This window comes from Pseudophryne corroboree, chromosome 1, assembly GCF_028390025.1.
Source record: "Pseudophryne corroboree isolate aPseCor3 chromosome 1, aPseCor3.hap2, whole genome shotgun sequence".
Lineage (NCBI taxonomy): Eukaryota > Metazoa > Chordata > Amphibia > Anura > Myobatrachidae > Pseudophryne > Pseudophryne corroboree.
Window position 1 is genome coordinate 710,598,091 of NC_086444.1, and position 17,405 is coordinate 710,615,495.

General features: G+C 45.8%; 1 protein-coding gene across 8 annotated transcripts in view; it reads right to left on the bottom strand.

Moving 5' to 3' along the window:
* Positions 1-17,405, bottom strand: part of ADGRL3 (adhesion G protein-coupled receptor L3) — a 1,270,535-nt gene that overhangs the window by 554,804 nt on the left and 698,326 nt on the right. For all 8 annotated transcript variants that reach the window (XM_063914936.1, XM_063914945.1, XM_063914955.1 and 5 more), the window contains exon 10: positions 8,914-8,952. In XM_063914936.1, the coding sequence (XP_063771006.1) occupies positions 8,914-8,952 (39 nt within the window). The remainder of the gene's footprint in view (positions 1-8,913; positions 8,953-17,405) is intronic.

Genomic DNA, 17,405 nt, shown 5'->3' on the forward strand with positions numbered 1-17,405 from the left:
AGTTCGCTACCGTAAGTGCAACCTACCTGTCCTACCTTGCCCATCTATGCAAAGTCCTCTAATCACTTACAGAAAAACTGCCCTAGCTTTATTCAGCATAACCACTAAGAACTGGTATTGTGATATGGGTCCTTCCTTTGTTTTTAATAAATTACTTGTGGAATTTGATCCATATGATTCCTGGTGCACTCATTTACCTGAAAAGAGAGTCTATACTTCTCCACAGTTCATAATAGCTACTCCAGAATGAACCTAAGATAAGCAGGTCCTTCAGCATACCAAGAGAATTACAATTTTTGTGTCAGGTCTGTAACTGTGTCTGTACCCGGAGGGGGCACTAGTGGGTCAGTGGTGGAGGAAACGAGGAGGCTGTAGAAGATTCCTGCGCATGTGCGCAATGATATTTATTTAGCACACAGAGTTATGAACAGTCACTGAAGCACAATAACAATGCTGATGATTTGAACAATGAAGATGACAGACGTATAACTACAGTCTCAGGTGATAATCTGTAAACCAGTGAGATTAACAACAGTGGTGACCGGCCTGGAAGCCGATGGAAAACATCGATGGTCGACTTGGAAGTCGATGGTAACAGGATCCAATATGCAGACGATAGTAATGCAGCTGATAACAGTGAACACAGGCAATAGTAACTCCGGTAATTGGTCTGGAAAACAACAGCAATAGATTCACAGTCTGTATATATGCACAAGTCCACAAAGCCAAGCAAGGCCAAAGCAGGAGACAGTTTGTAATTTGCAAGCTGGTTGTTTTAAGTGGCAGATGGAATAGCACAGTGCTAAACGCAGATAAACAACACACAGGTGAGAATGGTAAGTAGCACCTGGAGAGAGTCTCTTACTGCATGCAGAGGTGGAAGCTGACTGTGGAAGGAGTTGTAGCAGAGCTGAATGGCTGGAGCCTGTAGTTCCACGGAGACAATGGAGCAAGGAAAACACTGGAGACAGAAGACTGGAGCCAGGAGATGCTGTACACTGGATGTGATGCGTTGTTCAAGGCGATGAGACTGAGACGATGTTCTGGATTTATAACCCATGGTCAGCAGGCACTGGATGCTTGAATCATGTGTGCAGACGCAGTGCAGGATTGGGTGTTACAGGTCAGCTGACCGCAAGTGTCATGGCGGCGCCCATGCTGCACAGATAGTGGGCACACACCGGATGGACTTCAGGGGTACACAATGACAGTGGGCACCGCACCCATGGACAGAGCATTCATGCAGCTGCAAACTGGGGCCATGACCTCCGAAGGCCTGCACACCAGCGTGCTGGTAAGTGAGATGCCACTGAACGCCGATTCCTGACAGTACCCCCTCCTTTATGGGTGGGCACTGAACACCCAAGAGGCTTGGAAGGAAAAAGTCTATGAAAAGCTTGGATTAACCATGGAGCATGTACATCAGTGGCGTTGACCCAACTCCTCTCTTCAGGACCATACCCGGACCAGTCGATCAGATATTGTAAACGACCATACCGATGTCGGGAATCCAAGATCTTCTCAACCTCGTACTCCACGCCCCGATGAGTTTTAACTTTTTGAGCCGCTGGAAGAGCTTTCTGGAAATGGTTAAGAATCAAAGGTCTGAGGAGAGAAATATGAAATAAGTTCGGGATTTTTAAATAAGGAGGTAACTTCAACTTGTATACCACTGGATTGATGACACGTTCAACAGGAAATGGACCAATGGACCGTGGAGCAAACTTCATAGAAGGAACTCTGAGACGGAGGTTACGGGTGGATGACCAGACTTTATCACCTGGCTTTAAACTTGGAACTGCTCGCCTTTTCCGATCTGCAAAGACTTTGTACTGGTTAGATGCTTTCTTGAGAGAAAGATTAATCTTTTTCCAAATCTGAGAAAACTGCTGAAGAACTGAAGAAGCAGCAGGTACATCAACAGGAAGATCTTGAAAATCTGGAACTCTGGGATGTTGACCATAAACTGCAAAGAAAGAAGTAGTATCGGTGGCTGAAAGATAACGGAAGTTTTGAGCAAATTCGGCCCAGGGCAATAAATCCACCCAGTCATCTTGCGAAGAAGAGATGTAGAGTCTTAGATAGGTCTCAAGCTCCTGGTTTACTCTCTCTGCCCATTCGTTTGCGGATGGTATGCTGTGGAAAACTTGAGTTTGACTTGCAAAGCAGAACATAAGGCACTCCAGAATCTTGCCACAAATTGAACTCTGCGGTCGGAAATAATCTTGGTTGGAAGTCCATGTAATCTAAAGATTTCACGTAAAAATAATTGGGCAAGTTTTGGAGCAGAGTGCAAGCCAATGAGAGGAACGAAATGGGCCATTTTAGAGAACCTGTCAACTACTACCCAGATGGTATCGTACCCTTTGGAGGGAGGTAGATCTGAGATAAAATCCATTGACAGATGAGACCAGGGACGACTTGGTATGGAATTTGACAACAGTTGACCAGCAGGAGCTTGACGAGGAACTTTATGCTAGCGCATTTGGGACATGAAGCTACAAACTCTTGGATATCAGCTTTCATATGCGGCCACCAGTAGGTTTGCGACAAGAACTTATAAGTTTTGAGGATGACCAGTGAACTTGGAAGTGTGAGCCCAAGACAGGAGATTTGGACGAAGCTCAGGGTAAACGAACATCTTCTCAGGAGGCGGAGCTGGAGACACATTAGTGGAAGCAAAACCACAGGATTGAGAACTGGACGAGAGACTTATTCTGCAGATTCTTCATTTGCACTAATGGAGCGTGATAAAGCATCTGCTTTAACATTCTGAGAGCCTGAACGGAACTGCAACTTGAAATTAAAACGAGAAAAGAATAAGGCCCACCTTGCTTGTCATGGATTCAGACACTGTGCTGCCTTCAGGTAAAGGAGATTTTTGTGGTCGGTATAAATGGTGATGGGAAACCTGGCGCCCTCCAACAGATACCTCCATTCTTCGAGGGCCAGTTTAATTGCGAACAGCTCCTGGTCTTCGATGGAGTTCATCTCGGCAGGTGACAATCTACGGGAGAAGAACCCACAAGGGTGAGTCTTACCATCGGCGCCGGCTTGGGTCAAGACTGCGCCAACGCCAACCGTCGAGGCGTCCACCTCTAACATCTGGCTGCCGTAACACAGGAGCTGAAACTAAAGCTTGTTTAATTTTTCGAAAGGCAGACAGTGCTTATTCAGACCACTGGTTAGGACTCACCCCTTTCCGAGTGAGGCAAGTAATGGAAGCTATCAATGTGGAGAATCCTTTGATAAATTTTCTTTAATAGTTGGCGAAGCCAATGAAACGCTGAATCGACTTGAGTGTAGTAGGAAGAGACCAGTTCTCTATGGCTTCCAACTTGGCTGGATCCATTTGAAGACCGGAACCGGAAATTATGTATCCTAGGAAGGGCACTGAAAAAGTTTCAAAGGTACACTTGGACAGTTTACCATAAAGATGATTCTGTCGAAGACGTCTAAGAACCTCTTTCACTTGTTGGCGATGGGAGATTAAGTCATGGGAAAAAATTAAGATGTCATCGAGGTAGGCTACCACATACTTGTATAAGATGTCTCTGAATATTTCATTGACAAAGTTCTGGATTACCGCCGGGGTATTACTTAGGCCGAAGGGCATCACTAGATATTCGTAGCGGTCATCACGAGTGTTGAAGGCGGTTTTCCACTCATCGCCACTTCAGATCCTGATGAGATTATAAGGCCCGAAGATCTAGCTTGGTGAAGATACTGGCACCTTTGACTCTGTGGAATAGTTCCGTGATTAATGGCAGAGGGTAGCTGTTCTTAATAGTGATGTCATTTAGACCTCGGTAATCGATGCAGGGGCGTAATCCTCCGTCTTTTTTCTTGACAAAGAAAAACCTTGCTCCTGCTGGAGATGAGGAAGGACGGATGAACCCTTTCTGCAGATTTTCTCTCATGTACTCACTCATAGCGAGGGTCTCAGGAACGGAGAGAGGATATGTGCGTCCTTTGGGTGGGTTTTTTCCTGGGAGGAGATCAATGGGACAATCCCATTCTCGATGGGGAGGCAGAACGTCAGCGGCCTTTTCACTGAAGACGTCAGCAAACTCTTTGTAGGCCTCAAGAAGTCCAGACTGGGGTTTTAACCCTGAAGATCTCACGGGACAGATTTGAGCCAAACAGGAATGGAAACAGGAAGGACTCCATATGCTGTGAGCTGTAGTGTGGACCAGTTGATTTGTGGGTTGTGTATTTGAAGCCAGGGCATGCCCGGTATGATCTCATGAGTGGCTTTAGGGATGAACAAAAGTTCAATGAACTCGGAATGGAGATAGCACACTCCCCGGACCACTGGCTTAGTCTGCTGGTTGATGGAACCCTCGCCAATACGACTTCCATCCACGGCAGTGAGGTAGACTGGGCAAGAAAACTTTAAAACAGGAAGATGGATCTTATCAACTGCAGCTTGTGTAATAAAGTTCCCAGCAGCACCACAATCTACTAAAGCAGAAAAGGTATGTAATCCACTCTGTGTTTCCAATGTTACAGGGAGAATGAGGTATCGAGAAGAAGGAGCTTTGGCTGAAATTCCTAACTTGACTCGTCCTTTGCAAGTTAGGATCTGGTGTTTCCCAAATGAGAAGGACAGGAACCAATCATGTGACCAGCAGCAGCACAATATAGACAGTCTCTCCCAAAACCTTCTTGGCCGCTCCTCAGGGGTTAAAAGGGACCTATTCACTTGCATAGGCTAATCAGAAGTAGTGGATAGGGACTGTTCTTGAGGCATAGCCCGATGCTTGCGAGCGTCACTTCGAGAACGTTCACTGGTTCTTTTGCGTAAACGCAGGTCCAATTTCACACATAGGGAGATTACAGCTTCCAGTTGCTCTGGGAGATCTCGGGTTGCCAACTCATCTTTTATACAGTCAGACAGTCCAACGCTTGATTATTCCATTTAACCTCTGATGCCAATGTCTGGAACTGGATATTGTCCCACGGAATGCAGCAACAAATTCTGTATAGTTGTTTAGGAGAGAATCTGCTCGCTCCCATAACGGGGAGACCCATTTCAAGGCAGGACCAGTCAGGAGGGACACAATGTATGCGACCTTTGTCCTAGGTGTCGGGAAGTTGTGCGGCAGCAATTCAAAGTGGACTTCACACTGATTCAGGAATCAACAACACATTTTGGGATTGCCATCGAACTTACTAGGCGTAGGAAGATGGAGACGAGATCCTGGAGAGGTAGCAACTGGAGGACCTGAAGCTGTGGAACTGGAAACTGGAGCTGGGGTTGAAGCTGGAATAACAGAACTTGGAAGAGACTGTTGTAACGTGTCCAGTCGGGAAGACATCCCTTGCAGGAATTGTATAATCTGCTGTTGTGCAGCCTCTTGACCATCGAGTCATGACACTAAATTTGTCCCCACACTCTGACCGTCGTCTGGGTCCATGGGCCTTAAACAAATGGTCAGGTCTGTAACTGTGTCTGTTCCCAGAGGGGGCACTAGTGGGTCAGTGGTGGTGCGGTGGAGGAAACGAGGAGGCTGCAGAAGATTCCTGTGCATGTGCGCAATTATATTTATTTAGCACACAAAGGTATGAACTGTCACTGAAGCACAATAACAATACTGATTTGAACAATGAAGCTGTCAGAGGTATAACTACAGTCTCAGGTGATGATCTGTAAACCAGTGAGATTAACAACAGTGGTGACTGGCCTGGAAGCCGATGGCAAACATCGATGGTCGACTTGGAAGTCGATGGTAACAGGCTCAAATATGCAGATATATGATAATGCGACTGATGACAGTGAACACAGGCAATAGTAACTCCGGTAATTGGTCTGGAAACCAACAGCAATAGATTCACACAGTCTGTATATATGCAAGCAAGACCAAAGCAGGAGACAGTTTGTAATTTGTAAGCTGGTTGTTTTAAGTGGCAGATGGAATAGCATAGTGCTGAACGCAGATAAACAACACACAGGTAAGAATGGTAAGTAGCACCTGGAGAGAGTCTCTTACTGCATGCAGAGGTGGAAGCTGACTGTGGAAGGAGTTGTAGCAGAGCTGGATGGCTGGAGCCTGTAGCTCCATGGAGACACTGGAGCAAGGAAAACACTGGAGACAGAAGACTGGAGCCAGGAAACGATGTACAAGGCGATGAGACTGAGCCGATGTTCTTGATTTATACACCATGGTCAGCAGGCATTGGACGCTAGAATCATGTGTGCAGACACAGTGCAGGATTGGGTGTTACAGGTCAGCTGACCGCAAGTGTCATGGCGGTGCCCATGCTGCACAGATGGTGGGCACACACCGGATGGACTTCAGGGGTACACAATGACAGTGGGCACCGCACCTGCGGACAGAGTATTCATGCAGCTACAAACTGGGCCCGTGACATCCGGAGGCCTGCACACCAGCGAGCTGGTAAGTGAGATGCCACTGAACGCCGATTCCTGACATCTTGCTATTACGTGGTCTGACCATGCTCCAGTTTTGTGTCCTTGGGACACAGGTCACTATTTTTCCCCTGCACGCCCATGGTGCCTCCCTGAATATCAGCTGACTGATCCCGAGACCTTACAATCCCTTTCTGACTCTCTTATGTTGTACACTCAAACTAATGCACCTGATGATATTTATATTTTCACCTACTGGTTTGCCTCCGTGGCAACTCTATATAGAAGGGAGCTCAGCTCAAAGCAGCTTCATGGAAAACGCAAAGTGACTTGGATTAAATTCTCAGGTCTCTAGTGTCTTAGAATCAATCCTGTCCCTCCTTTTTTATCTTTATGTACACAACTTTAGGAGGTGAGGCAACAGCTTCATAAACTATTTATGCTTCGTGTGCAATTGGCTCTTGCTCGCCTCCACCAAAGGTTCTACATGGTCGGGAACAAAGCCTCTTGTTTTCTGGCATGTAAGCTCCAAGGTCATCAGGCCTGTAATAGAATTAAATGTCTCCTTACCCCTACTGGTGTAAAATGTCTTAATGGGGGTCATTCCGAGTTGTTCGCTCGCTAGCTGCTTTTAGCAGCATTGCACACGCTAGGCAGCCGCCGTCTGGGAGTGTATCTTAGCTTAGCAGAATTGCGAATGAAAGATTAGCAGAATTGCGAATAGAAATTTCTTAGCAGTTTCTGAGTAGCTCGAGACTTATTCCTACACTGCTATCAGCTCAGCCCGTTTCGTTCCTGGTTTGACATCACAAACACGCCCCCTGCGTTCGGTCAGCCACTCCCCCATTTCTCCAGACACTCCCGCGTTTTATCCTGGCACGCCTGCGTTTTTCCGCACACTCCCAGAAAACGGTCAGTTTCCGCCCAGAAACACCCACTTCCTGTCAATCACACTCCGATCACTTCAACGATGAAAATTCTTCGTTCGGACGTGAGTAAATCTACTAAGTTTTGTGCTAAAATACTTAGCGCATGCGCACTGCATACCATGCGCATGCGCATTTTCGCCTTAATCGTTCCGTTGCGAAAATCGGCAACGAGCGAACTACTTGGAATGACCCCCAACGCCCTTAATATTGCTTATTGTTTTCAGCATATTATGCTAAATTGTATAACCTGAAAGATGATCCCTCTGCTCCTCAACCCTCACCTAGCTCTATATCTTCTGTTCTTAATAGTCTCCCTCTTCTCTCTCTAGATGAGGAAAGCTTGGTGTCCCTGAATCATACTTGCCTACTCTCCCGGATTCTGCAGGAGACACGCGGTTTCTTGGGTAGTCCCCCGCAGCCCCAGAAGAATGGGCACCCCTCCCGCATTCTGCCCACTTCCTAGTGAAGTGGGAAGAACAGAAAGAAAAAGTACAGAGAAGCCTCGGGCCTGATAGAGGGGGCAGGACCTGATGCAATTATATGCTAATCGCGTCATTTAGCCTAATGGCACAATTAGCCTGCCTCACCTACGTCACCGCCCACCTGTTTCTCCACTCCGGGCATCTCCCGGAGACGAGATTAGTAAAGTATGTAAGCATGCCCTGAATGCTTCTTGATCTCTGGAGAAATTACAGCTGGTAATGCAACAGCTACCTAAGTGTGAAGGCTCCTAGCCCTGATACAGTAGCTTTATTAATTCCTTTTTACTCAGCGATCAGTGAGGTCCTTTGCCCAACTCTTTTACAGATTTTTACACTCCTTATTTTACGTCTGCATCCTCCCCCCATGGTCACGTAGTTTACTTCCCATGACTATATGCCTGAGAGCGATGGGCACACTGATTGCCTACCCCATAGGTTGCACAATCCTTTCCACGAGTGTTTATTCTCATTAAGATTCCACAAATCTACCTCTCCAGGATCACCTCCTTAAGCAGTTATTTAATAAATGTAATTTTTACTGTTACACTGCTTAAATGATCCGCCTATGTATGGCACTGGCCTCTGATATTTCCCAATCCCCTCCATTGTTTTTCTGCATCCTTTCATACTTTTTTTGAAAATCTCAATACAAATTATTGATAGTAAAATAGATGATAACTCAGTAACCTCACTAAGGAGTGTATTTACTAAAGGTTGATTTAGATAGATTTTTTATTATTGATTTAAAATTTATAGAAAATTGATCTAAATTGATGTAGTACTTCCAAGGCTAAAAGAAACCATTACTAACATTTAAAAATTTATATAAAAAATAATCATGTGTTATTAAATAGATTGTAAGCTTGCAAGCAGAGCCTTCCTACCTCTATATCTGTGTGTTTTTACCCAGTTTTGGTCTATTACTGTTGTTGTAACGGAATATGCTGCGCTATATAAGAAACTGTTAATAAATAAATCAATGTTTTTCAGCACCTTAATCCCAACATCGATTGATATCGATTTTCATAGATTTGAGATTGATTAAAAAATCATTAAGATTCAACATTTAGTGAATAAAAAAAGTATACATATATGAACACATATAGATATCAAATAACTAAAAGTGTACCTGCACGTATGCTCTGCATGAACGCTCTCTCTTCTGGAGCTGGAAAAAAATTGATTAAGAATTTTAGTTAGACGTAAAAAAATATTCCATAGTTTCTATGCACAGTTGTTTTACGCTATTAACAAATATAATGCTCAGAATCAAGAACACAATTTAATTTACAGCTATTTATGCAACTTCTCAAAATGCCATCTTCAGCTGCATAGAGCTCACTTTGATGATATAGAATCTTTAATTTTACATTCAAATAACCAGTTATACTAAATACATAGTTCTAAAAGTACTGTAGATACTAAATTGCTCAAAGTGTCTTACTTAATCCCTGTTTCCTCTTGCATCATATCCCATATCCATACCTTTTACTTCTGCATACCTCCCAACTGTCCCGATTTTCGCGGCACAGTCCCGTTTTTTGGGGGCTGTCCTGCTGTTCCTCCTGGGGAGCATGAGTGTCTCGCGGTGGGGGGCTGGGGGGGGGGGTAGTTGGGAGGCTCCTGATCATTTGCTGCTCTGCTCAGTTCATAGCAGAGCAGTGGAGAATAGACGCTGTGACTATTCCAGTGAGGGAGAGGGACTGGGGGCATGGCCAGTGGCTGACAGAAATTTGGAGGCGTGGCTCGCAAACGCGTCACCCACTCCTTGCAACACCAGAATGTTGGGAGGTATGCTTCTGTCAGGAAGAGACTATAAAAAGTTGTGGGAAACCTACTAAAGTTCAGTTTTACAAAGCAGCACATTTTTTTTTAACTCGGAAACCGTCAGCCTTACTAAAAGTCAAATCCCACATAAATAGCATTTTTGCAAACCATAGGATTTTCTACATTCATCTCAATATTTTCAAATAGTGTTATTTATGAAACTGCTTTTAAATACGGGCTCCTGGCTCCCTCCTCTCTGACAGCAATCTAGCTTTGTGCCAGACTGCAGCGGCGGATTGGCCATAGGGCTCACCATGTAGAATCCTGGTATGCCGATGTGTCTGTAGTGCCTGTTTTGTGTGTTGTTATGTGGCCCTAGCCCCCACATGACAGGCATTTCACCACACTCAGTACACTGCATTGTCCCCATTCATTCTGTTAATCCATCTCTGCAGTACAACAACTCTGCCATCCAGTGATGCTGCCATGGCTACATGGTATGTTATACTGTACCTCTTGTGCTGCCCATTTTGGGCCACTTCTACAAAATAGTACAGGGTCACTGTTAGTTCCCAATCCACCCCTGCCAGACTGTACTGCGCACATGCAAGTCTCCAGGAACATGGTGCACCCACATGATCTGGGTGACTTCTTCACTAAGTATCTGGAAAAATGGCCGTCACACCATTTTCACTGTGATTTCTGCTGCTCTGCAGCACTAGCTGACATGGGACTCCATAGAGGGAAGTATAATTAAATGGGTGCAGTGTGTGTGGAGTGCGCTGTGTGCACTATACACCCTGTACATTTTAGATATGCCAATGGAAAAGTACATACTTGCCTACTCTCTCGGAACGGCCCGGGGGGCTCCCGTCTGTCCACCCCCAAATCTCCCCCATGTCCTCAAGCTGCTGTCCAAAGTGGGCTCTCCGGAAAGTCCATGTCGCAATTCGCACTGAATCACGTCATCGTGGCCTCGTCCTGCCTCACAATGCTGGTAATCTCTGCATTGTGTAGCAGGACGGAGCCACGATGACATGATCGTGCGGTCACGCCCCGTATATCACATAATTTACACCTGCCATGCCTCCCGATGCCGTGTCATGCCCCCTACTGTGCCGACCTGGCTGCCCCATCTCAGAGATAGTAGCAAGAATGTTGGCAAGTATGGTTTGGTAGTCACTACAGCTCATACCAGCCTGGTTTTGCCTTGTAAATGATTGCTGTTTTAAAAATACAGGCATTTTCACCCAAGGTCCCACACCTCTGGCAACTTGAACCCTATTAGATTTACCCCATTATGTTTCAGGGCTAAAACACACATTTACTAACAGATGATTTTTTTTTATATTAATTTTCAAATGTTAGTAACTGTGTGTTTTAGCCCTGGAAACACAACATTGATTTATGTCAGTTTTCATCATTAAAAATTCATATTGAAAATGTTGACCTTCAGTAAATATACCCCCCTAACGATCTGACTTCATTCAAAGGCCTTTAAAATAGGTGCTTCGTTTAGAAACCTGCCCACCATCACGCTGGGGGCAAGCACAGCACTTTGCTTGGCTACCCCCAGCCTCCGGCACACACCTTTCCCGGCCTGTGCTGCTGTCTACATAGCAGAACAGACAGCAGTGCTGACAGCATGCGCTGTGTCTCCCAACCTCCAGACTGCCCGCGGGACACTGCGGTCTGGGAGGTATGGGCTCTAGGCATGCTGTTGGATGACCCGGGTAACCCATTTACACTGCACCCTTACCCGGGTCATTCCCGGGTCCAACAGAGGTAGCAACCCGGGGTTTTTTTTAGGGAGCCGTTTTCACTACCAAAAAACCTGGGATGATGCGTGCCCCCATGCAAAAGATGATGGAAAAGGGGTACTAGTGAGTACGGTGACAGGAACTGAACTGGATATTGTTCGCGAAGGTCTCTTGACTATAACAAAAACTGCTCTATTTAAAGTAAATTTGGAAGCCCTTTCCATGCAATTTGTGGTAGCAGCATCTGTATTAGGGAACCGGAGGGATCAGCCTCATATACTAACAGCAGGAATAGCAAAAGCTGAGCTTAGAAAGTTAGTAGTACCAGGGGCAAACGCAGGATTTCTAGAGGGGGGTTTCCGGATACAGTATGATAGATATATATTATATATATATGTGTGTGTAAAAAAAAAAAAAAAAAAACAGTTGTGACCGGCACTCCTACAGCAGAACCTAAATACCTGGGTGCCTTCCCGTGGCACTGCAAGGCCCAGCAGACAAGGTAATGTAATGGGCGGCACTCCAAAGGATTTTCAATAAATGCAACAGCTCACCAGGCCGATTAATGTTTCAACGTTTCAGGTGTCTTTATTCACACCTTTCGTCAGGATACAAAATATACAAAACAGACATACCTTTTATAACACCAGACATGTGAGACACGCCTCGTGCCCTCCGCTTCCGGCCCCCGGCGCTGACGTCATAGAGAGACGTCATAGAGAGATTGACTACCACTTGCATGGGGTCACTATCTCTGATTATTATAGGGAACGAAAAATACCCAGGGGATTCAGGATAAAAAATATCCCCACAATTGGAAGAACCAACCCTGAATTTTGTAGGAGGTGGGCAGCAGTATTGAACAAATGTTCACTAGATTTGATGATTTTGGTCGTGGAAGAATCCACTAGAATTCTGAATGAAACCAAATCTAAGATTGATGAGATAGAACGTGTCTCCAAACACCTCCTAGTGGATGACACCAAGGGTGATTGGTTAAATAAACTACAAGCCAAAATTGACTCCCATAGGCTAGAGCTAATTAAATATAAAAAAACGAAATTAGCGACTGTAAACAAGGATTATGAAGATCAGACAGTGTATCCTTGGGCCACAGGGAAATTTCCAGCAAGGAGTAAAAAATACTTTCCTAGACGTAACACAAGGAGGTTTTTGACAGACACCGAGGGGTCAGCTGTGGACAGCTCGGCCACCGATTCTGATCAAGCGACAACTTCCGACTCTGGTAAGCCCCCTTTAGGGGCATTGACTCGGGCAAAGGTTGCCCCACAAAAAGATGCCGCGGCAAAACAAGGCGGAGCAAGCAAGGGGAGAGGCAGAGAAAAACGTTAAGACCTAAAGGTGACCTCATCATTAATCTTTCCTCCCATGTTTTATCAGCTGACGAAATCTCCTTACTCAACAAGGGGTTATCCTTTGTTCCAGTGACTAAGTACAACCGTTTTGAGTGGAACGTCGACTCCTGGAAACATCAGAGAAATATCAAGCTGAAGGAATTCTACGGGAAAGATACTTCTGTGGAGGAAAGGGTGCCCGGTAAACATTGCATACGGCCCATATCTACGTTTGAACCACAAACTCATAATGCAGCCATCAAGAGCTATGCTCGCATGCTAGAAAGCAGTGTTGATTATGAGGCCAGTAAACCATCTAGAATACCTTCAAATCTTTCTAAAGGGGAGTTTCAAGCAATGCAAGATCTGAGCAAGAATACGTCTGTGGTGATAAGGGCAGCCGATAAGGGGGGAGCAATAGTTCTGCAAGATCTATCAACTTATAATGCAGAGGTCTATCGTCAACTAAATGACCAATCTGTTTATAGCAAGTTAGGTTCAGATCCTACGAACAGATTCAAACATGAGATCGACATGATCTTGGCACAAGCCCACCAAGATGCCATCATTGACAAACAGACCTTGAAAGCATTAACGGTTGATCACCCAATTACACCGCTCCTTTATACTCTGCCTAAAGTCCACAAAAATCTGGACGCCCCCCCGGGACGCCCTATTATCTCGGCCCGCGGATCCCTCTATAGTAACATCTCTAAATATCTGGATGGTTTTTTACAGCCTGTTATCCAAGCGGAACCTACGGTCCTGTTGGATACAACTCAACTACTATTATTACTACAGGAACTTACGCAGCTTCCGGAAAGATGCACTTTGGCAAGCGTGGATGTAGTGAGTTTGTACACGAATATCCCCCACTTGGAGGGTATTGAGGCCGTGAGGTCCCTTCTGTCCGACAATTCCAACTATAAAGGGCCAGACGTGGGATTTTTTTCTTGCACTGCTTGAGAAGACACTCACTCGGAATTTTTTCTATTTTGATGGACAGTTTTATCTCCAACGGCTCGGTTGTGCCATGGGGAGTAATGTAGCTCCGGCCTTCGCGAATGCCTACATGTTGAATATAGAGAAACGCCTATTTCTACAGAATCCGTCTTTGTCGGAGGGTCTAATACTTTTCACACGCTACATTGATGACCTGCTTCTAATCTGGGCCGGCACTCCAGAAGAATTCAAGGAACGGATGCAGACCATCAACCATCTGGATGCGAATATCAAATTTACGTACGAATGTAATGCTGAAGTCATCCATTATCTAGATGTGCAGATTACACGACAGGGAAATCATCTACAGACAACGGTTTATTATAAACCAACGGATAAAAACACGTTGCTACATGCCAATAGTTTTCATCCCACGGCCATGAAAAAGGGCTTACCCTTCTCGCAATTTCTTCGCGCAAGGCGCATTATCAGTAATCAAGATGAGTGTGAGTTGGAACTGGATAGAATGATTGGGAAATATCTTGAGAGAGGTTACCCAATCAAGGATCTAGAAAGTGCCAAAAGAAAAGCATTGGCACTTCCACGCACTCAATGCCTGCAGCGGAAAGAAAAAGCACCAGAGAAAGTACTTCCGCTAATCACCACCTTTAACACCGCAAGTAAAATAGTAAGGAAGAAAGTTCAAAAATTTTGGCCAATCATCAAGACAGATAAATCTTTACCATCTCTTAACCAATATAGGGTGTTGAACTGTCACCGGAGGGGACGCAACCTTAAGGACTGGCTGGTCCACAATGACACCACGGCAGAGAGAAGGGAACTACGGTCACATTTCCTTACAAAAAAACCTGGTTCATATAGATGCATAGGTTGTACCACGTGTAGGTACTTGGAAGTAGGTCCGGTGGTGCTACATCCACATTCAGGAAAGAAGTTTCCCATCAAACATGTTTTAACTTGTACGTCCAAATACGTGATTTACATTATCAAATGTCCTTGTGGGTTTGCCTATATTGGCAAGACCTCCTGTACCTTTAGAGAACGGGCAGCACAACATAGGTCGGCCATAAGACAAGCCCTGGAAGGAAAAGAGATCGAACAGCCTGTCGCAAGACATTTTAGGGAGGCGCGACACACGATGGCTGCCCTACGTTACAAACTTATTGATCATGTCCCCCCGTTACCTAGAGGAGGAGATCGGAATAAGAAACTACTACAGCTAGAAGCGCATTGGATCTTCGAGTTCAACACGGTCGCTCCATCAGGATTAAATGAAAACCTCTCCCTTCTATGCTTTTTATGATATTTTCGTTCCCATTTTTCCTCTCTTTACTTTTACTTTTGCATGCCCCTCTTTGTTCGAGGTTGCCATCAGGGTCATTATTCTTAATACATCTGCATAAACTGTATGCTTAGCCCATATGCTTGTGGGCTTGACATGGATTTTTATGAGCCCATTAGACTTGATTTGGGTTTAATTGTTGACACTAAGTGTTTCCCATTTCTGGGAATCCAACTATACTTTGTTTATAGCATTTTCATATGTACCCTAATGGCACCTATTTGTATCTTTAATTTATTTGCCTGGACCTCATTGAGGCTGTGTTATGATATGGGGCTTACTGCTTTGGTGTAGTAATCTCTTTAGTCCGAGCATCATCTATCTCTGTTCTACCTGGCTTTGGTGTTGGTGTGGGCTATTTCACTGGTTTTTTTGAAGCAACTGGGACTGGATGTGATGTCATCCAATGTCCTCAGTACTTTATGGGATATGGGTTGCCGCGATCAGCGGTGTCTTTTCTACACAAGGTCTGCCTCGAGCTCTGTGCTCTGGCTGCCCGGCGTTTTGTTGTGGTGTGTCAGATTGGTAGCTATGACAACTACCTCCGCCCATAAGGCGGGGGTAGAGCGGCGCACAGGAGCTGGACGCAGTGCGTCCAAAGCTTCGTTTAGCATTGTTGTTATGACAACCATCTAGCTTACCCTCTACGTAGCAGTAGGGGACGACGTCTATGACGTCAGCGCCGGGGGCCGGAAGCGGAGGGCACGAGGCGTGTCTCACATGTCTGGTGTTATAAAAGGTATGTCTGTTTTGTATATTTTGTATCCTGACGAAAGGTGTGAATAAAGACACCTGAAACGTTGAAACATTAATCGGCCTGGTGAGCTGTTGCATTTATTGAAAATCCTTTGGAGTGCCGCCCATTACATTACCTTATATGTGTGTGTGTGTATATATATATATATATATATATATATATTATTTGGGATGCGCCAGAATCCCAACACACAACGGAATGCCGGAACCGGAATCCCAAAAGGGGACAGGATATGACGCTGTATCCCGACTGTCGACACAGTGGGGTGGGTAGGTATTACACCGGGGATGGAGGGGGGTTTAGGTTTAGTTGACCCCCAGAGGACTTAGGGTTAGGGTGTGGGGGGTGGGGGGCTTTGGTTTAGGGTTTGGGGAGAGGGGGTTAGGGTTAGGCACCACCATGAAGGGGGGGGTGTTAAGCTCCAGGGGGAGACTGTTTAGGGTGTGCGGGGAGGGTGAGTTAGGTTTATGTGCCACCCGGGGGAAGGCGGGGTTAAGGTTAGGCTTGGTGGGGGGGGAGGGTTAGGCACCAAAAAGGGAGGGTTAGGTAGGGTAAGGGGAGGGTTAGACCAGGACTTTTCAAATAATTGACACTGTAAACCGCAGGTTTATACACGTACATATCAGCTGTATTCACAAACTGTAAAAAAAGATGCATGCTCACATCTGCCTTCCTGCTACCATTGCCGAGGTCCTGCAGCTCCTCCGCTGATGGTGACTGCCTCCATTCGCTGTTTCCAGGGAGCTTTGATGTGCTGACTCCTGCATCTCTGCAGCAGACAGTGACTGCCTCCGTCCGCCGCTGATTGTGTGACTCTAACAGGCCGCACTGTGTGGACCTCGGAGGGAGCTGCTATGGCTGACCATGCGCAGCCAGCAGCTCCCCCCCCCCCCTCACCCCTCCCATGACACTCTCTATGCAGAGAGCTACACAGCTCTTTGCTAGAGCAGCTCCGCTGTCGCGATCGCGTACGCGATCGCGGCTTTTACTAAGACGGAGACACTGCTGTCTCCGTCTCAAAAATAAAAATGTTGGCTCATCAGGGGGGTTTCCAGGTACTCGGAAACCCCCCCTGCGTGCGCAACTGAGTACAGTTACCCTGCAGTCTGTGAATGGTAGTTGCACACTGGTATTGGATGTGCACTCTGCAGGTTGTTTATGGTAATGCACGCTGGTACTGGATGTGAACTTTGCTGGCTGTGAATGGTAATGCACAGTGATAAGGAGATTTATGGTAAGAACTTACCTTTGTTAAATCACTTTCTGTGAGGTACACTGGGTTCCACAGGGATAACATTGGGGTGTAGAGTAGGATCTTGATCCAAGGCACCAACAGGCTAAAAGCTTTAACTGTTCCCAAGATGCACAGCGCCACCTCCTCTATAACCCCGCCTCCGTGCACAGGAGCTCAGTTTTGTTAACCAGTCCAATGCAGTAGCAGGTAAAAGAGACAACAACCGTTAGTAGCACATACACCACATTCTCACGACAGAAGAAGGTATCAGCGGCTAATGCCATACCAACCCAAAGAAGCTAAGTGCGTCAGGGTGGGCGCCCTGTGGAACCCAGTGTACCTCGCAGAAAGAGATTTAACAAAGGTAAGTTCTTACCATAAATCTCCTTTTCTGCAGCGGGGTACACTGGGTTCCACAGGGATAACATCGGGGATGTCCTAAA